This window comes from Dipodomys merriami, unplaced genomic scaffold (genome assembly GCF_024711535.1).
Source record: "Dipodomys merriami isolate MVZ:Mamm:240054 unplaced genomic scaffold, mDipMer1.0.p SCAF_6, whole genome shotgun sequence".
NCBI lineage: Eukaryota > Metazoa > Chordata > Mammalia > Rodentia > Heteromyidae > Dipodomys > Dipodomys merriami.
The window spans coordinates 10,550,249-10,571,132 of NW_027206179.1; the positions used below are offsets into that span (position 1 = coordinate 10,550,249).

Below are 20,884 nucleotides of genomic sequence, written 5' to 3' on the forward strand. Positions count from 1 at the left end.
CAGGCTCCTTTTCCTTTCTCTCCCCGCGCCGCTTGGCTTCCGGTAATTTCACATTTTTGGGGGGGGTGGGGATGGGGAGTTGGGGGGGCGAAGGGCACAAGTCGGGGTGGGGAGGGGAGGGGCTGGCCCCTAAACATGGTTGTCACTGGACAGGGGTGGGGGGATAAAGTCCAGGGTGGGTTGGACGTGGGAAGGGCATGAAGGACAGGGACACAAGTTGGGGGGGGTCCTAGAAAGCAGAGGGGTTCCCCATCTTTTCCAAAAGAGCAGAGACCCCCTCTTCTCTCCCACACACACCGAGCTTTGGAAGGACTGAGCATCGCTTCTGTCTCCGTCCTCCCGGATCCCGCGGGCGGCAGGCCTGGCCGTGTCCCTCGCAGCGCGCAGCTGGCCGGCCGGGGCGGGCAGGCGGGCGGCAGGAGCCGGCTGGGAGTTCCCACGCGCGGATCGCGGCCAGCGGCCGGCGTGGGGCAGCCTCGTGTGTGCGGACGGACGAGCTCCCCACGGGCGGGCAGGGGTGCACGGTGACCCGGGGCTGGCCCGGGCTTCACAGTCCAGAGAGCGCTTCACAGACACCCAGGGCGCCAAGGCCTGGGCCCGGCCCAGCCGGCACCAGGTTCCCAAACCAGAAGAATAAAGACTTTGTCCAGAGGTCTTTCAGTGAAAAAAAGAAGGGGGGGCTGGGTTTCCAGGCTCAGCCAGGCCCATTTGGCAAATGAGACCCCCCTCCTGCCACAGAGCCCCCCTCCCCAAGAAACCGCTGATAACGGTGGGCAAAATGAGCTTCGGGGAGAGGGCTGCTGTGCATTGTTTGTGTGTGTCTTTTTCCTGTTTGTTTTTTGCATGATGGGGAGCGGGTGTCTAGTCCACCCCTTGGGCATGAATTGGACTAGAAGAAGCTGTGGCAGGAGGGGCTGGAGGGGGGAGGGGAACAGGAAGGCTGTCACGGTATCACCCCCCACACACACACACACCTCAGCCCTGTTCCAAGCTGAGCTGTGCATTTTGGGGTTCAGTCTTAGGGTCCAGACTCTGGGGGAGGGGTGTGCGTGTTTCAAACACTATTTCTCTGATTTAGGACTTTTCGGTGGTAAAGCAACTAGACGAGACAGAAACTTCCCCCCATTCCCCTCCACCCCAGACCCACACTGGTCTCCCCAGTGAACTTCTATTCATCCCTCAAAACCCTCTCTGAGAAGGTTTCTGTTAACCATGAGCCCCCTAGCCTCTTCCCACCTCCCCCAACCCTTCCCGGCCCTCTTCTCCAGCCCTGAGCACAGGGTTTTCTGGGGTCTTGTTGCTTTTTTTGTTTTTTCCCCCCCCCCCGCAGCTGTGTCCCCACCAATTCAACTTGGGAGACTTCTTACAGCTTCCTGGGAGTATGGTCCCCCTCCCCTCCCCGCCCCGCCCCTTCCCCAGGGTTTGGAGAGAAAGCGCAGGGTGCAAATTGGGGTGGGACAAGACCAGGGCTGGGGGGGTGGGGTGGGGGTGGGGCCGCCTGGCGGCTCACCTGGGCCACACCCACAGCCTCGGGGCGGCTGTGGGTGCGGTCAGTAGGGGTGTCCCAGGTCTTTGGGCCGCTTCAGCTGCACCTTGAGCCTCTTCATGCCGATCTGGAAGCCGTTCATGGCCTGGATGGCGGTCTGCGCGCTGGCAGGGTTGTCAAAGCTCACGAATCCTGCAGAGACAGGGGGAGGGGCATGCTGGTGGGCACGGGGGGGGGGGGGTGGGGGGAGGGATGTCCGCTACTCAGGGCGTGGTCCTCGGAGGACCGGCAGGCTGGCTGGGGACACTCAGCAGCAGCCCTGGCTTCGGGACTTGGATGCCTCCAGGGGCGGGAGGCTCCCTCCTTACCCCAGTCAACCTCCCGTCTGACAATGGGACCTCCAGGTCCCATAAGACTCCCCCTCCTTCTAAGCCCGGGATGCCAACCGAGAATTCTCCCCTCAAATAGTGGCCTCCTGTTGACGAGAGTATGGACTAGTTCCTTATTTGAGAATCTTCTACAGGACCCAAGAATATCTTTTTTTTTTTTTTTTTTGTCGGTCGTGGGGCTTGAACTCTGGGCCTGGGAGCTGTCCCTCAGCTCTTCAGCTCAAGGCGAGCGCTCTACCACTTGAGCTACAGCGCCACTTCCGGTTTTCTGGTGGTTTATTGGAGATAGGAGTCTCACGGTCTCTCCTGCCCGGGCTGGCTTTGAACCGCGATCCTCAGATCTCAGCCTCCTGAGTAGCTAGGATTACAGGCGTGAGCCACCAGCGCCCGGCTCCCAAGAATATCTTTAGAGGCTGGAAGGGTTTTGTTTTTCCCCCCTGCACAAAATAGATGCAAAAGCTGTTTGTACGTTGGCTGGGTATGACAGTTACGCCTGTAATCTCAGCACCTGAAGAGGCTCAGGCAGAAGGGTCCTGAGGTCCTGGGATGCACAATGAGACCTTATCTCAAGACCCCAAGGGCTCAGAGTGTGGCTCAGTGGCCGGTGCTAATCCCTCCCACGCCAAGGCCCTGGGCTCCACCTTAGCCTGGCAAAGCAAAGGAGATGGCGGTGCTGAATGAAAGAAGTCCTTGAACAGACACCTGGAAAATGTCTGGCACACAGCAGGCGCTTCCCGAGTGTGCATTCTCATTCTAAACCACCTTTCTGGCACAAAGTAGGCGTGTTTTGTTTTGTTTCTTTTGTTGGTGCTGGGGCTTGAACTCAGGGCCTGGGCACTGTCCCTGAGCTTTTTCCTTCAAGCCTAGCGTTCTACCGCTTGGAGCCACAGCACCACTTCCAGTTTTCTGGTGGTTCACTGGAGATAAGAGTCTCACACACGTTCCTGCTGGGACTGGCTTCGAACCACAATCCTCAGATCTCAGCCTTCTGAGGAACTAGGAGGACAGGTGTGAGCCACCAGCGCCCAGCAAGATGGCGCTTTCTAAGTGCACACAGTAGGCTCTTTGGACGTGCACAGGGCAGGTGCTTCATGGGGGCGGCCGGCACTCACCGAAACACTTGCTCTGGTTGGTAGCCCGATCCATAAACACCTTGGAGGAGATGATATTGCCGAAGGGCAGGAACATCTGCGTCAGCTCCGTGTCGCCAAACTCCTGGGGGAGGTGGTAGATAAACAGGTTACAGCCTTCGGGACCTGCAGGTGGGGGAGAGAAAGACATAAAGCCCCCAAGGAGAGGAGGAGGACCCCGGGGAGGGGCGTGGAGGGGGTGAGGGCAGATGGGGGGGACGCCTCCGTCTCCGGGTGCCAACAGCACCCAGCTGAAACCTCCAGCCCAGACCCCCAGAGAATCCCATCCTCGGTCCAGCACCAGGCCGCAATCCCCAGGACCATTTACAAGAGTCAGGTGAATTAGGTGAGGAACACGGAACAGACGATTCTGTAAGTCAAGAGATGGTCGTGGCAAAGTGGGGGTGAGCACTGCGCCAGTCATCCAGCTACTCAGGAGGCTGAGATCTGAGGATCGAGGTTCAAAGCCAGCCCGGGACAGGAAAGTCCACGAGACTCTAATCTCCAACAAACTGCTCAGAAAGAGACGCAAGTGGTGCTGTGGCTCAGGTGGTAGAGCACCAGCCTTAAGCACAAAGAGGCTCAGGGACAGCACAAAGGCCCTAAGCTCAAGCCCCAGCACAATATAATAATAATAATAATAAATGGGGTGACAGACTGGGGTGTAGCTCTGTTACCAGGAATACACGGCGTTCATGATGCCCTCAGTTTGATCCTTAAGACCAAGGAAAAGAATACAAACTCAAAAATGCTCAGGTGGGAGGTATGGCTTCAGTACCAGGGGCTTGGCTCAAAGCACTAGGGGCGTGGCCCAATAGATGGGCGTGGCCGGGTTTGGGGTGTGGCTTAAGCAGTGGGCAGGGCCCAAGCAGGTGGGTGTGGCTCGAGCCATGGGCGTGGCTCAAAAGCGTCAGGGGTGTGGCGGGGGCGTGGCTCCATGACCAGAAACCCGAAGTGGTGCTGTGGCTCAAGTGGCAGAGCGCTCACCTTGAGCTGAAGAGCTGAGGGGCAGCGCCCAGGCCCAGAGTTCAAGCCCCACGACCGACCAAAAAAAAAAAAACAACTAAAAAACTAAAAATAAAACACAAATAGTTTAAAACCTCAGTAATCTCCAGCCACAAACAGTCCCAAAACCTGTTACCGATTTCAACCCAAAAGGTGACCTGTGTCCAGCCCTGCTGCCCACAAGCCAGGGAACCTCTTTGTCCGTGATGAATCTTCTCCCCCAAGAAAATAAATCCGAGACTGCACACTGGTAACTCAAACCTTTCGTAAGCCACACCCCCACCGCCGGGCCACGCCCAACACACTGGAACCACGCCCCCAGAGTTTAGCCACGCCCAGTGCCGCTTGAAACATTCTCGCAGGGCCTTTTGCCTCCAGTTACCTATGCAATTCGGTCTCCCGCTTCTTGCTCTAGCTGACATCCACGCCCCCCACACAGCTCAGACCACAGGTGCACTCTGCCAGGCCCACCTTGGTGCAGGTTTTTGATAGAATCTTGGTAACTTTTTGCCCAGATTAGCCTCGAATTGCATCCACCTATCACACCCAGTGTCTCTAATGCTTCTTTTTCTTTTTTTCTTTTTCTTGACTGTACTAGGGTTTGAATTCAGAGCCTTTCCTTTGCTTGGCAAAGCACACTCTCACCCCCCCCCCCCACTGATTATTTTTGAGACAGAGTCTTACTTTCTACTCAGGTTTGTGCCTAAAACCACGGTCCTCCTACTTTATACTTCCAGTTGTCGCTGGGACGGCAGATATAAGCCATCACACTCAGCTTCTGTCGAGACGTAGTCTCTTAGGACTTTGCGGCCTTTGATGGCCCGGAGTCTTGATCTACCCAATCTCAGCCCCCTATGTTAAGCTAGGATGACAGGTTCGTGGCACCACACCCTGCTCTAAGGCTTCTTTCTAATGTCAAGTTTGTTCCAACAGGCCTTGACTTATGACCGGGAAATTCTACATGCAACCTGAATTTTGTGTTGATGTACTATTTTGTTCCTTAAAAAGACACGAGTGAATGCAGAAAATTATACCCAGCTTAATAGAACATCATAGAAACACAGACCACACACACACACACACATCTTCCTGTGGGTGCTATGTACCCCACCTGTTCCCATCTGGGGTCGTCCTTTTCTAACTGATTTCACAGCCAGTCCACAGAACTTACACTGCAGTCCTGCACACATGCAAACACCATTTCTTTTCTTTTTGAACTCAGGGCCTGGGTGCTGTTCCTTAGCTTTTTTTTCCCATAACGCTGACCATTCTACCACTTGAACCACAGCCCCACTTCCGGCTTTCCTGATGGTTCATTGGAGATAAGAATCACATAGACTTTCCTGTCTGGGCTGGCTTCGAACCTGGATCCTCAGATATCAGCCTGCTGAGCAGCGAGGATGACGGGCGTGAGCCCACCAGTGTCCAGCAAACTTCAGGTCCTTCTCAATTCACAGCACCATATCCATTGTAGGACGCATGCGTAGCTTCACTGCTTAATATGTATAAGCTGTGCAACTATTTCCTTGGGCTTCCTGGCTTGCTTTCTTCTTGAGCGTGTTGTTGCCAACTTTGGGATGTGACACTCACCTGTTGTCCCCTCCCAAGCCCTGCAGTTTGGGTTTTGAGATTTGACTTCTTGGAAGATGTACTGGGGGAGGGGGGGCATCACCAAGCTCTCAATCCACAGGGGAGTGGGTCTCAGGCCCCCCCCACGGGGGTCCCTCCCATAATTTGGTGTGGTATTTGCACTGAACCCAGCACCCCACACCCCACATCCCCCCCCCCGCAGGCCTTACATCTCTGGATGGCTTAAGACACCTGTGCCATGTCCCCGTTGTTTTGTGATATTTGTTTAGGGGACTGACGACAACAACAGCAAGTCTGTACAAGTCGAATACAGATGCGATTGTTTTTCTGGGTATTTTCTAATGCAAGTTGCTTGCATCCACCATGCCCAACCTACAGGCCCGGGAGGCCCGCTGGAACTACCTTTCACCCATGCAGACCAGGGGCAGGGTGCAGTTCCAGCAGATACTAGGAGGAGGACACCTGGCTAAGATCACCCCCCAAAAGAGGGGGGGAGGCAGAGATTTTATCACCTCTGGCGATGCCATTATGCGGTGGGGAAACAGAGGGGCTGTACGGGGTCTGAGAAATCCCCCCACATTTGTCCACGGCAGCTGCCAGTGATGGCTTTAGGCATAGAGCCCCCCTGGAGACATAACTGTCTGGCCTAGGATCGGAAAGCAACTGTCCCCTCAAAGCCAACCCCTCCCCCCCACACCTTGTTAGCATGCCCTATTATCACAAAAACTGGTCTTGAGGTGATGGGGGGAGAGGAAGGCGTGGAGGGCGGGGCTTAAGATCTGGGAGAGCGTTGGGGTGGGGCCATGACAGAAGGGACAAGACTGAGGGAGGAGGGCCTGGGCCTTAGCTAAGGGGAAGGACCATAGAACCAGGAACAAAAGGAAATAGGATGGGCGGGGCCATGGGCAGGGGGCGGAGCCACAGAGAAGAGCCGGGCCAAGGAGATCTTTCCCTGGAGAGCAAAGGATGGGGCGAGGCTTCGGGAGGGGCGTGGCCAGAGCAAAGGCACAAGGGGAGGGAAGGGGAGGGGAGGGGAAGGGAGGGGAGGGGAGGGGAGGGGAAGGGAGGGGAGGGGAGGGGAAGGGGAGGGCCAGAACTCAAAAGAACTCAGTCCACAGTCCAGGCCCACACTGCCACCCTGGCCTGGGGGGGTGGGTAGGGTGGCTTTTATGGCTACCCACCTTTCCCCAGGACACCCCAACTCCACAGTGGATGGATTCGAGGGAGGAAGGCAATTTTGTAGGTGCGGAGCACCTATGCCACAAGTGGGGGACAACTGTGTCTTAACTTTCCCAGAACACCTCATGAGCCGGATGGACGCCCGTGTGGAGGATGAGGAAACTGAGGCACGGGACAGCTGGCCCGTCGGATGAGGTTGCAGGTCAGAAGGGGTGGATTTAGACTTCCGCTCTGGGGCTCCTCGCTGCTCCCCGGCCCTGCCTCCACAGCCGCGGCTTTGCCGGGGAGGACTCAGTTTACCCCAGACGCCTCCTACGCGACACACCCCAACTTCCTACAAACGTGTTCCTCTCCCGGTCCCCTGGAGAGGCCCGGCCGGGGCCGCGGCTATTCACCGGGGCGGGCTGGGGGGGGGAGGGGGGAGATTCGGCGTCCCGAGGACGGACGGCGACGGCCAGCCGCTGGGCTTGGCGCGCAACTCGGGCCCGCCGCGCCCGGGTCCCCGGGGCCGGCCGGGCGGGATCTGCAGGGGGTCGGAGGGCGGGGCAGGCGCCCGGGGGAGGTCGCGGCCGCCTCACCTTCTCGCTGCTGCTGCTGCAGGAGGGGCGGCGGCTGGGGGACGCTGTGCGCGATGGGCGTGATGGCCGCGGTGGGGTACATGGCTGCGGAGACCGGAGCAGACACCGGCGGAGGCGGGGCGTGAGGCCGGGCGGGGCGGGGCCACGCGGGGGGCGGGGCCGGAGACGTGGGAAAGGGCAGGGCCATAGGCGTGGGAGAGTGGAGGCGGGGCTACGGCTTGAGGGCGGGCCTGAAGCGGTGGGGAAAGGTGGGCGGGGCCACGCGGGGGGCGGGGCCGGAGACGTGGGAAAGGGCAGGGCCAAATGCGTGGGAGAGTGGAGGCGGGGCTACGGCTTGAGGGCGGGCCTGAAGCGGTGGGGAAAGGTGGGCGGGGCTACGAATGGGGCGGGGCCGTGGGGGAGGACAGGGCCATAGGCGTGGGAGAGTGGAGGCGGGGCTACGGCTTGAGGGCGGGCCTGAAGCGGTGGGAAATGTGGGCGGGGCTACGAATGGGGCGGGGCCGTGGCGGAGGGCAGGGCCATAGGCGTGGGACAGTGGAGGCGGGGCTACGGCTTGAGGGTGGGGATGAAGCGATGGGAAAGGGCGGGCCCGAAGGCAAGGGGAGTGGGCGTGGCCACGTCTCCAGGGTGGAGTTTGGAGGAGGAGGTCGGGGAAAGGGGCGGGGCTACGACAGAAATCGGGGCCGACGTAGCTCTAGCGCAGAGAGAGCCCGGGCCTTGACTAAGAGCAACTACTCCAAGGGCGGGATCAGAGTGGAGTTCGGAACCCAGGGACATGAAGTGGGCCAGGCCATGAATAAAGGGGTGAACCACAGAGCTAGGGCCAAGGCGAGCCTCGGGGAACAAGAGTAAAAAGGTGGTGGGGGGGGTGCATGGTTTTAGCAGGGCGGGGCTTTAGAAGAGACGTGGCCTGCTTGAAGGCAGGATGTGAGAGGAGAGAGGGAGAAGAGGCAGGACCAAGAGCTAGGGTGGGCCAAGGCCCCAGGTCCGCTAAGGGAGCCTCCCTAGACCAAGAGTGGGCAGGACGGGACTAGGGGCATTGCTAAAGAGATGAGCTGTTCTCAGGACCAGGGACTGGGGAGTGTGACCCCCCCGTAGGCGGGGCCAGGGGCGGGAGGAGGGGCCTGAGCATCAGAAGGCAGGATGAGGAGGTCCTGAGGGGCGTGGCCGCGGTGGGCGTGGCCGGGCTGCCTCCCTACCTGTGTACTGCTGGACTCCGGAGAAGGCAGGGTGGAGCGTCTCGGCCATGGTGGGGCTCTGAGCTGCGGAGCAGACAGAGGGACTGAGTGGGGCGGGGTGGCGGAAGTCCTCTATCCACCTCCACCGAGATGCGGAAGGAGATCAGCCATCATCACCCCCCAGTTTCACCTCTCTGAATGCATCTGACCCCCCCCCCAGAATACAAGCTTAGAGGGATAAAGACACCCCCCCCCATCCCACTCAGACAAAACAATGGTAGGTTCGAATTGGGAGCCAGGTTTATCGGATTCCAAAGGGACTTCAGATGCCCCCGAGAGACCCTCTGAGACCTGAGACCTTCTGACTCCCACTAGGAAAAGGGAGGGGGGGCTGCCCAGGTCACCAAACTGGGGAGGTGTGGTGCCAGTCTCCATCCAAGACCAACAGGAAAAAAAAAAGGCACAGGAAACAGGGCATGCAAAATCAAGTGAAATCTAAATAAGGTCTGGAATTTACTGTACCAAACCGAGGACAATTTCCTGTTTTCATTTGTTTATTCTTGAGGCAAGGTATCTCAAGAGAGCCCAGTTTTGTCTGGACCTTGACATTTCCCTACCTTTTGCCTCCTGATTGCTGGGATTACAGGTGTGAACACCCCTGTCTGACTTCATTTCCTGGTTGGGATGGTGCAGTATAGTCATCTACCTTGTTAGCCCATAGGTTTTGATAAAGCATCACAAAACTGGCGAAACATACAAGGTTTTTCCCTCTAGAGTTTCCAACAATAATAATTTTTTAAAAAAGAAGACCAAATCCACCTCAAAGGTAGTAATGACTGAATTCACATGTTTCAGAAGATGCTTGTCTTAAAAGTATGGAAAGAAAAAAGTTGTACGTACAATTTATTAGAGCAGGGTAAAGCATGGTCTGAATTCACTTCAGTGAATGAATGAAGTGAATGAATGAATGAAGAGGTATGACACCTTCCAGCATGGCAGCAGCAAGAAATTAAGATTTACAGCTCTGTCTTGTGTCCCTTGTGCTGTAAAGAGTTCATACTGGTTTTATGCTCACTAGTTAATTCATCCTTTGATTGATGCTATTTGCCCCATTTACTGAATGAGAATAATGGGAGCTCAGAGATTTAACAAGAAGTGAGTGAGGTGAGTCCCACCTGGAATCCAAGCTACTCAGGAGGCAGAGATCAAGAGGATCACAGTTCCAGGCTAGTCACTCATCTCAACCAATAAGCCAGGCACAGGAAGGTTAACCAGAGAACTACAGTTCAGTCTGCTACCTAGACATAATGTGAGCCCTTTTGTAAACAATAACAAAAGTGAACAGGGCTGGAGGTATGATTTAAGGAGTGATTAGCAAAGCCCTGAGTTCAAGCTCTAGTACCTCCAGAAAATTAATCACGAAGCGGGCCCTGGTGGCTCGTGGGTGTAAGCCTGTCTACTCAGGAGGCTGAGGTCTGAGGATCACAGTTTGAAGCCAGTCTGGGCAGGAGAGCTGCTCTCTCCAATTAAACACCCAAAAAAGATGGGAGTGGAAGAGTGGCTAAGTGGTAGAACGTGAGACTTGAATGAAAAAAGCTAAGAGTGTGAAGCCCCAATATGAGCATGCGCACACACACGCACGCACGCGCACACTCAAAGAGAAAAGAAAGAAAAGAAAAAGAGAAACCTGGGGAGAATCACTAAACTGGAATTCAAACCCAGAACCAGCTGGATGCCGGGCTGGGGATCTTCCTGGCCACAGCTGGCGCACGGCTGTGCACGTAGCTCAGCCCCCTCCTCTTCTCTTCCCTGGACACTGTGGCGCAGGGACTTAGAGGTTCCTGAGGCACCACGCCCACCCCTGCCACTCTCCTCCACGCCTTGGAACCACCACCAATTACCTGGATAGGGCACAAGGCCATTGGCATACACGGTCTCCAGGGCGGGGTGCCCACCGGGGAAGGGCACGACTCCAGCAAAACCATTGGCGATGGGAGCCACCAGGCCGGGGACGGCAGTGCCCAGCAGCGGCGGCGAGTGCAGCCCTGCGGGTGGAAAGGGGTCACCTTGGCCGCTCGCTGCGGGGAGGGCGGATCCCTCCCCACCCACCCTCAGGGCCCTGGCAGCCGCTCACCAGAGGCAGGAGCGATGGGGGTGGCAGGCAGCCCATTAAGGCTGACGGCGCCAATCTGCTGGATGTGACAGGGTGAGAAGGCCACGCCAGGGCTCAGGTAGCTGCCGGAAGTGGACAGGACGGTGGTCTGCTGCTGCATGAGCTGGGGGGGTGAAGAGGCGGTGGTCAGCAAGCTCAGTCCACGCCCCCCAGGTCCTGGTTCACAGAGGGAGGGGGGAGGCCTGGTCTCTTAGTAACTGGGGCGAGGGAGTTGCATGCTGGGTATTTTGGATTGGGGTGCACTCAGGACTAGTCACAAATGGTGGCTCAGCCTGGGATCCAGGCTCAGAAGTGGAGCAGGGGCCAGTCTGGAATGAAGACTTAGCCTGGGATCAGGGCTCAGTTAGAAACTGAGGGTCAGCCTGGGATCAGCATTCATCCAACTTAGATCTCTTTGAGATCAGCCTGGATTTGGAGGCTTAGCCACAATAGCACCTAAGCTAGATTCCCAGCTAGGATCTGAGCTTAGCTGAAGGCTGGATCTTGATGTGTGATTAGGAGCCACTATGCCTACCTTCTTTTATGAAATGGGGTCTTGATAACTTTTTTCTTTTTACCCAGACTGTCACGATCCTCCTACTCTTTGCATCCTGAGTAGCTGGGATTACAGACATGAGCCACTATACGTGGCTTCCTGCGTCAAGAGACAGCCCAAGGTTACAGCTGGGGATTGAGGTTTCAGCCTAGGAGTGAGGCTCCACTGTTGGGCAGGGACTAAGGGTAGGTGGGGGTTGGGATGGGCAGGAAACTGAGGCTCAGAATCAGCCTGGATTTGGGGGCTCAGCCACAATCAGGACAGGATCCTAGGCAACAGAGATCTGGTAAGAGACACAAGCCCTTCCCGCTAGAACAGAGGGAGGAAGACTGAGCCGGATACCCAATAGCGTCTCAGCAGCCCTGCTGGACCCAGAGCCCAGCCGCTGGGGTCACTCACAGCCTGGGCGTAGGCACTGTACGGGCTGAAGGGCAGGGTGAGGGACGGCGTCAGGATACCCAGCTGACCGACCATCTGTTGCATGCGCCGGAGTGTCCTCTCCTTGTCTGTGTCGGCAAACTTGACCACCAGGCTGGAGGAGGCACCCTGCAGGGAGGGAGAGGAGGCCAGGAGGTAACAAGGACTCTGAGGTCCCCCAGAACCTTTCCAGTTCAGGCCCAGGAGCTGTCACACCCCTAGAGCAGGTCCTCAGCTCACCGAGCTGGGACTCCTGCAGCAACAGAGTAGGTATTGATCAGCATCTCTAGCATGGCTGGGGTGCTAGGAAGATGAGGAGCCAGGAAGCCACGTATAGTGGCTCATGTCTGTAATCCCAGCTACTCAGGATGCAAAGAGTAGGAGGATCGTGACAGTCTGGGTAAAAAGAAAAAAGTTATCAAGACCCCATTTCATAAAAGAAGGTAGGCATAGTGGCTCCTATCTGTAACTCCAGCGATATACAGAGGCAAAGGGAGGGTGGTGGTTGGTGATGGTGGTTCAGAACGGCACTAAGCAAAAGAAAAAAAAATCAGAGGAGTGGCCCAAATGACAGAGCACATGCCTAGCAAGTGTGAAGCTCTGGGTTCCAATCTCAGTAGCACCAAATGACAACACAAGCAAAAACTACTTTTTTTGGGGGGGGGCAGTCCTGGGGCTTGAACGCAGGGCCTTGGCACTGTCCCTGAGCTTCTTTTCATCAAGGCTAGCACTTTACCACTTGCACCACAGCACGACCTCCAGCTTCTTCTGTGTGTGTGGTACTGCAGAATGGAACTCAGGGCTTCATGCGTGCTAGGCAAGCACTCTACCACTGAGCCACCTTCCCAGCCCCAAGCAAGAACTCTTAATGAAGTCTCAAGACAAGCTTCCCTATCCTAGACTGTGGCTCAGCCTCCACAAGGGACCCAGGTCTCATCTGTCCCCTCCTTACCCCCCCCCATTGATCTATAAGAATATTTTCAAGCTGGGCACTGGTGGCTGACATCTGTAATCCTAGCTATTCAGGAGGCTGAGATCTGAGGATCATGGTTTGAAGCCAGCCTGGGCAGAAATGTCTGTGAGACTCTTATCTCCAATTAACCTTAGAAAAAGCTGGAAGTGGAGCTGTGGCTCAAGTGGTAGAGCGCTAACCTGGAGCTGAAGAGCTCAGGAACAGCACCCAGGCCCTGAGTTTAAACCCCAGGACTGGCACACACACACAAAAAATTTCAACTGCCCGGCCTTGTTCTCTCCTTTGCTCTAAAACCCCCAGGGATCCCTATCGTCCTAGGAGAAAATCTGTGGTCCTGGGCTTTCAGCCATCGCTCTGCCCTGACCTTTGTTCTTCTCATGCCCATCCATCACACTGCGGACGCACACTCACACACAACAGTGTCACATCAAGCACACACCCGCGCTGTTTGCTTTGACACACCACACAGCTTGCCTGAATATACCCCAGCCAGAATTATGCCTCCCCACCCCTACCCTGCCCCCCCTCCATGTCCTGTCCAAAAAAAAAGTCAGGGGCTCGCACCCTCCATCCCCAGCTGTCACTCACCGGCATGGTCTGGCTGCCGTGCAGGGCGTGGATGGCTGCCTGAGCCTCCGTGTGGGACGAGAACTTTACAAATGCACAGCCTGCCCCAAGAGAAGGACAGAGGTGAGATGTGACAGCTCACAGGACCAGGGGAGTGGGGACCCAGAGCAGGGGGCAGGGAGCCCTGGATGGCCAGAGATTGATCTCGAGGGGACAGCCAGCCGTGCACTCAGACACAGCTGGATAAGCGAGCTGACCCAGAGCAGACAGACACCACCCAGCCAGCCTGGGAGTAAGTCTGACCATAGTCACCCACAAATGCCCAGCAATTAGACGCCCAATGTCTAGTGGGTGGGCACCAGAGAGCTGTTTAGACAAAACATGCATGAGGCAGGTGAAGCCCCAGGGACAGGCATGTCCCCAAATCAGAACAAGGGCTGTGACATCAGACGTCACCCACCAGCACAGAGGGCACAAGAGTTGAGATGGCTGTCATCAGACTTGCACGATTAAAACCGCACACCACACAGATGCACAGACACACAGATGCACAGACACACAGATGCACAGACACACGGTCCTGTTGGAAGTCAGGCAGAAATACATAGCGACCCCAGCAGACACCCAGAAAACAGTCAGAAAAGCGGCCAGAAACCCCCACACCAGAACAAAGCAGACGGCATGCCAGTGCCAGACAGGCAGACAAGAGGAGACCCCTGGACACAGGGCAGATTCAGCAGCGCAGGCTACACGGACAGAGGCCCAGGCCGATAGAGACCAGACAGACAGACGGATCGCTCCACTTAGTGGAGAGAAATCTAGAATTAGACTGTGGAGAAATGGTTTGCACCTTTGGGTGGGTTGTCAGACCAGAACGCGCTTCACTGAACACTTTGGAAGGCTAAATACTGTGGCAATTCAATTCAATTTCAAATAAAAGTTTGGCAAATAGAGACCAACAGACAGGAACGGGCAGAGACAGGAGCCAGCCATCCAGACCCACGGAGACTCCACACCGAGCACTTGTGGGACGCTCAGGGAGCTCGGGATAGAAAGTTCTGGGAGCCCCTGACAGATGCAGAATCAGGTCTCAGCACTGCCCGGACCAGAGAAAGGCTCCGCCCACCGACGCCGCCTTCCCACGGAATTGGCCCCGCCCACAGACCATCCTATTAGCTCCGCCCCGGGGTTGGCCCCTCCCCCTCCCCAGATGCCCCACCCTCCCTGTAGCCCCTCCTCTCCAGCCCCGCCCTCCACGCGTCCCTCCCTGTCAGGTTGGGGACTCATTCCTGCCCCCTCCAGCCCCTAGCCATCCTGCCAGCCCCTCCCAGAGCAAGATCCCCACTTATCCTCTAACCTCACTCCCCGCTTCCAGTCCACGTCCCATCCCGCACCCCTTGGCGCAATCCAGTAATTCTGCTCCTTCAAGTCTCCAGCCCTGGCCCTCCCACAGCCCGAGGCAGTCCCATAATTCGGCCCCACCCCACCGATAGGCCCCGCCCCCTCTCCAGACCCGCCCCCACCAAAAGCTCTGAAACACCCACTCTCCAATCACAAGCCTCCCACAGCCCCTGGATCCTCCCATCAGCTCTACCCCGCTCCCTTAAAGGCCCCGCCCACTCTTCAGCCCCGCCCCGCCCACAACCCCTGGAACAGGACCATTTTGGCCCCGCCCACTCACTAGTCTCCTTCCTTCTACCGCACCTGGAGCAGCCTCAGAATTCTGCCCTGCCTGTAGACAAGCCCCACCCAGCCTCCAAACTCACCCCTCCCACAACCCCTGTATTCCCATAGCTAGGCCCCGCCCCTCCGATAGGCCCCGCCCCTCCGATAGGCCCCGCCCTCCCGTCAGCCCCTGATGTAGTCTACTTCTACACCGGCCCCACCCACAACCCCTGGAATCCTCCCATCGTCTGGCCCCGCCCACTAGCAGGCCCCGCCTCCAAACAGGCCGCGCCCCGCCCTTCCCGCCGCAGGCCCCTTCCCCTGTCCCCGCCGCCCCGCCCCTCCTGCCACAGGCCCCTCCCCCGGCCCCTCCGCCCCGCCCGCCGCAGGCCCCTTCCCCAGTCCCCGCCCCGCCCCGCCCGCCGCAGGAACCGCCCCCGGCCCCGCCACCCCGCCCACCGCAGGCCCCGCCCCCACCGCAGGCCCCGCCCCTGCCCCGCCCACCGCAGGCCCCGGCCCCGGCCCCGCCGCAGGCCCCTCCCCCGGCCCCGCCGCAAGCCCCTCCCCCGGCCCCGCCGCAGGCCCCTCCCCCGGCCCCGCCGCAGGCCCCTCCCCGGCCCCGCCGCAGGCCCCTCCCCCGGCCCCTCCCCCGGCCCCTCCCGCCGCAGGCCCCTCCCCCGGCCCCGCCGCAGGCCCCTCCCCCGGCCCCTCCACCGGCCCCTCCCGCCGCAGGCCCCTCCCCCGGCCCCGCCGCAGGCCCCTCCCCGGCCCCTCCCCGGCCCCGCCGCAGGCCCCTCCCCGGCCCCACCGCAGGCCCCTCCCCGGCCCCTCCCCGGCCCCTCCCCGGCCCCGCCGCAGGCCCCTCCCCGGCCCCTCCCCGGCCCCGCCGCAGGCCCCTCCCCGGCCCCGCCGCAGGCCCCTCCCCGGCCCCGCCGCAGGCCCCTCCCCCGGCCCCTCCCCCGGCCCCGCCGCAGGCCGCCCCGCCCGCGCCCCCGCGGTCACCTTTGCTGCTGCCGTCGGGCCCCCGGAGCACGGTGCACTCGTCGATGACCCCGAAGGGCTGGAACAGCCGCAGCACGTCCTCCTCCGACTGCTGTTTATTCAGCATCCCCACGAACAGCTTCCGGTCCCCTGTGGGCGGAGACACCCCCTCAGCCGCGTCCCGGGCCTCCAGGATCTTTCCTGCTCTGCGGCGGGGCATGGGCGGGGCGGGGGCCCCGGCGGGCGGGGGCTCGGCGGGAGAGGCCGCGCGGCCCGGCCCTCGGCGGCTGCACGGCGCCCGGCGATCACCGCGGAGGCGGCGCCATCCCCGGACCCGCGAGCCGCGTTGCCGTGGAAACCGGCCTCGGCAGCTGTCACTCACGGGGGCGGGAGCGGGCGGGAGCAGAGGCCGCGCCAGCGCGGGGAGCGGCGGGTGGAGGGAAAAGCGGAGCCCTGGGGCCGGGAGCGACAATCGGAGGCCGACCGAGGACCAGCGAGAGGACCAGCGGGAGGGGGAGGAAGCGGGACACACACCTCCCTCTGCTCCGGGTCGCGCAGTAAGCAGCCGGAGAGAAACTCGCTCCCAACCCCCCCAAAAAGATGGGCTTTACCACCGGGCTCCTACACATACTCCGGGGTCCTGACGGCCGTGTCCCACACCACCTTCCCTTCACACCCTGTCCCGGGCTGCTCTATCCCTTCTAAAAGCAAATCTGAAGGCAGGAGAGCACAGACACGCACCCCGATACGTCATCCAGCGCCCCCCAGCCCCTCCCCAGCTTGCACATCGCCCCCAGGTCCAGCCTCCGACAGCCAAGCACGCGCGCACGCGCACACACACACACGTGCGTGAACACCCGCACCCACGTGCCGGGCAGGGCACACACAGCTGCGGGCGCACAGGTGCTCGTGCGCAGAGCACGCAGGGGGGAAAAACACCCATCCTAGCTCAGGGTCTGCACACGCATGCACACATGCACACACGCACACACGCATATATGCACATGCACACATGCACACGTACGCACACACACATGCACACACGCATACATGCACATGCATGCACACATGCGCACACACGCGCACACACGCATATATGCACATGCACACACACGCGCACACATGCATACATGCACATGCACACGCATGCACACACACATGCACACGCGCGCGCACACGCATACATGCACATGCACACATGCACACGCATGCACACATGCGTACACACACGCATACATGCACATGCACACGCATGCACACATGCACACGTGCGCACACGCATACATGCACATGCACACATGCACACACGTGCGCGCACACACGCATACACGCACATGCACACACGCGCGCGCACACACGCATACATGCACATGCACACATGCACACGCATGCACACATGCACACGCGCGCGCGCACACGCATACATGCACATGCACACGCATGCACACATGCACCCCCAGAGGAGACCACCTCAGGGCGGGAACCTCCAAAAAGAAGCGGGGCGTTTGCCACCCACAGGCCTGGCCACCATTCCTCTGAGGGGGAGGGGAGGTGGCCACGTGACCGCTCCCCCACTTCCCAGCAGCCCCCCGCCCCGCCCCACCCCGGCCTGGAGGCCACGGAGAGATGGCAACTACCTCCTCTGCTCTCGCTGTCCGCAGGCTTCACCTGGATTGGCCGCGCCATCTGTGGAGGGAGAGGGAGGGCGAGGTCAGGCCGGGCGGCCGGGCAGGGGTCTGGGGGGCTCTGCCTGAGCTCTGCACCTCCACTGCGCCCCCGCTCCGGCCTCAGAAACACCAGCACAAACAAAAAGATACTTAGTTCCCACCTGCAGGGAGAAACTCCTAGCTAGCCCTCAAAACCCAACAATGATCCCTTTGAAAAAAATGACTAAGTCCCAAATGGTACTGGCTCAGACAAACAGGGTTCCCTGGACGGTTTGATCTGGCAGGCGCTGACTGACACACAAAACAGCGCCCGCAGCTGCCCCTCTCTGGGCACATGGCTCTGCCCTTCACCCCACACACTGGCCATGATGGAGCTTACCCCACACCTCTAACCTGGGCGGCCCCCTGGGGCTGAGCCAAGGTGGAGACCAGAGGACAGATGTGAGGGATGTGTTTGCTTCTAGTTTAGAGCCTCCAGTGAACTCCTATTCATCCTTCAAAACCCAGCTCAAAAACCCTCAGGGCAGAGAACCCTCCCTCTCCAACAGTCCTGTGGCCCCTGCCACAAGGTTGGACATAGGTGGGTCTTGCTTTGTCCCTCACCCTCCCAAACTGGGGCAGGGCATGTGGAGGAAGGAGAGGAAATGGAACTGACTAGGCCAAAAGAAAACGGCCTATAAAAGAGGTGCCCGGGACCCGAGTTCTAGTCCTCCCGGATCAGCGCATGGGGAGACAAGTGCCGAATCCACTTGTCCCGGGGCTCCCAAAGGAACTTCCCCTCCCGCTCAGAGAAGGCACCCAACAAGCATTTCCCATCAAGAGCCTACTTGCCCCCCTCCCCATCAGCTTCAGACACGGAGGTCCGGTCAGGGGCCAGGGGAGGCACGCTAGGCCGAAGTCTGGAACTTTCCACCCACTCCCACAGCGAGCCCTCTCCCTCTTCATCCAGAGCCCCCTCCTCCTCCCACGCCTCCACTTTGATCCACACCCCTCTCTCAAGGCCCCGGCCCCCAGCCCAGGCTCCCCTCCTCCCCTGCACCCCTCCTCTTCCTGAGCCTCCTGGCGCCCCCAACCCAGGGTCCCTTCTCTCTCCAGACCCTCCCCCCTTCACCTCCTTCCCTCTACCAGCATGTCTGAGTTGCCTCCCCTTGAACTCGGAACCAGAGAGACCACTTTCCTGGCTGGCCAGCCCTCAGGGGGGACCCCGACCCCCCCAAAGCCCCCACCCACCCAGCCACCCACCCATCCCTTCCCCCACCCGGTCCCCCTGGGTCCCCACCCCCTGTCGGTGGCAGGTAGGAGTGGGGGGGGTGGAAACCATCAGAACCACGGCTTGAGCCCAGCTTCTGGAGTGGGGCGCCCAGCGGAAGTGGGGGTGGGGAGGAGGGAGGGAGGGGGTGCTGGGCTGCTCTAGCTCCCCACCCCCCCTTCCACCCCCTCCCCACCCGCCTCCGCCGGCCCCTCACCTCCTCGCCCCCTCCCCCTCCCCCCTCCCTCCCTTCCCAGCACCTTGGGCCGAGGAGGATGGGGTTGCCAAGGCAACGCTGATTCACCACACGGAAGCTGGCAATTGTTGTTGCCATGGAAACCGCCTCTTAGGGGCCGAGCCCAGCTCCTGCCTCACACAAAAGAGATATTTAAATATAATCTTTTCGAGATGGATGAGCTGGAGGAGGGAGGGGAGGGAGGGAGGGAGGGGAGGAGGGAGGGAGGGAAGGAGGGAAGGAGGGAGGGGCGGCCCCAGGGAGAGAATTCGTCCCCCATCACCCAGCCATCCACTCCCCCCCTCGCTCTATTCTAAAGGCTGAGGCACCTGCTCCCCGCCCCCCTGCACCCCTCTTTCCATCGCAGGCCCCCCGCAACCCCAGGACCTCACACATCCTGCCGGGAGCCCCTTTCTCCTCCTGTGCCACTCTGGTGGCAGCAGGAGGGAGGGTGGTGATGGGATCCAGAGAAACCTGGGGGGGTAGCCCCCTCTTTTCCCAGCCACAGACCCCGCCGTTCCCCCCCCCAGCGCCCGCCTTACCCAAAGGCCAGAGCCGTGCACCGGGCTGGCACCCACGTGCCAACGCCCACCGGGGCGCGCGCGCGCGCACGCGCACACACACACACACACACACACACACACACACACACACGCCACAGCCAGGAGGAGGAGCCCAGGCGGGTGCTGGTCTCCCACACCCCGTCCCAGCCACCCCCCACCCCTGCCGGCCCATCTGATTCTGCCCACCTCCTTCCGGCTCCTCTCCATCTGCCCCTGCCAGGCCTCTGGCCCATCCCCCGCCCTCCTCCCGGGGCTGCCCGGGGCTGCTGCACCCCTTCCTTCCTCTTCGCATTTATTTAACATTTCTGGTGCATCCCAGGCTGCGTAGTAATTTCCGCACCTCCTCTCCCCCCCCTCCGCCCCCCTCCCAGAAGAAGTCTGCTAATCTGGTGAAGAAGGGGGGGGACAGCGCCAGACAAGCACTTCTCCTGTGATGTCACAAGTTGGGGTACAGAGAAGGATCAGGGACGGGAGTCCAGGACAGAGAAGCAGCACGCTTTATCCTGGCTCTTCAGAGGGCTTTGAAGTAGGAGTAGGAGTGTGGTGGGGAGGTGGAAGCAACTTTTCACCATGGACCCGGTGAATCTCCAAACAGCATTATGAGATGGGAGCATTGGCTCCCATTTTCTTTCACTGTTGGGAGAGTTATTAAGAAGGGACGCGGGAAGGTCAGCAGAAAGGCCACCCCTGCTCCGCCGTCAGCGCTGGGGTCCACTGAGGACCCCTCCCCATTCCACCAACCCCGTGGTCTGAAGTTCTGCGGTCTGGGGAGACGCCCCTCAGGAGGCTGGGATCCAGGCCAGCTCTGCTCCCAGCCTGTGGGGTGTGTCTTCTTCATGTGTAATCCGTGTGTGACAGATGGGGAAACTGAGGCACTTGCAGGGATCAGGGACTGCAGGAAGAATCTCCGCTGGGCAAGCCCCGAGACAGCCTCTGAATCCTGGATTTACAACACCATGCCTTGAGAGAACTCCAGGGGATGACAGGGAGGGTGGGGAAATAGGGCCGCCCCATCTTAGGCTGCCCATGCTCCCCCGCCAACTTCCTCCTCCCCCAGCTAAACTCGAACCCAGCGCGTCTGGCACCCAGACTGACCGAGCTCCTCTCCAGCTCTGAATGCTACCCGCTCCACCTTCAAGTCCACCACGACCCCCACAATGACCTGACACTAAGTTTCCTGGCTGCCCAGCGCCGGTGGCTCACGCCTGTAACCCGAGCTACTGAGGAGGCTGAGATCCTAGGTTCAAAGCCAGCCCGGGCAGGAAAATTCTCATGAGACTCTGATCTCCAAGGAACCACCAGAAAACCCAAAGTGGCGCTGTGG

The 20,884-nt window shown here is 59.7% G+C and overlaps 1 protein-coding gene across 14 annotated transcripts in view; it reads right to left on the reverse strand.

Annotated features, from left to right (window-relative positions):
- Positions 1 to 1,345: 1,345 nt before the first annotated feature.
- Celf5 (CUGBP Elav-like family member 5) overlaps positions 1,346 to 20,884 on the reverse strand; it is a 33,397-nt gene continuing 13,858 nt past the window's right edge. For 3 of the 14 annotated variants that reach the window (XM_070002468.1, XM_070002478.1, XM_070002477.1), the window contains exons 3-12: positions 17,481 to 17,532; positions 15,868 to 15,996; positions 13,222 to 13,301; positions 11,586 to 11,789; positions 10,670 to 10,811; positions 10,437 to 10,580; positions 8,557 to 8,619; positions 7,358 to 7,441; positions 2,988 to 3,131; positions 1,346 to 1,678 (exon numbers count right to left, since the gene is read on the reverse strand). In XM_070002468.1, the coding sequence (XP_069858569.1) occupies positions 1,551 to 1,678; positions 2,988 to 3,131; positions 7,358 to 7,441; positions 8,557 to 8,619; positions 10,437 to 10,580; positions 10,670 to 10,811; positions 11,586 to 11,789; positions 13,222 to 13,301; positions 15,868 to 15,996; positions 17,481 to 17,532 (1,170 nt within the window). In that variant the 3' untranslated portion in view covers positions 1,346 to 1,550. Of the gene's footprint in view, positions 1,679 to 2,987; positions 3,132 to 7,357; positions 7,442 to 8,556; positions 8,620 to 10,436; positions 10,581 to 10,669; positions 10,812 to 11,585; positions 11,790 to 13,221; positions 13,302 to 15,867; positions 15,997 to 17,480; positions 17,533 to 18,792; positions 18,841 to 19,022; positions 19,129 to 19,539; positions 19,575 to 19,746; positions 19,808 to 20,884 lie in introns of those variants that run through there. The other 11 variants (XM_070002482.1, XM_070002479.1, XM_070002475.1 and 8 more) reach the window with 11 other exon arrangements.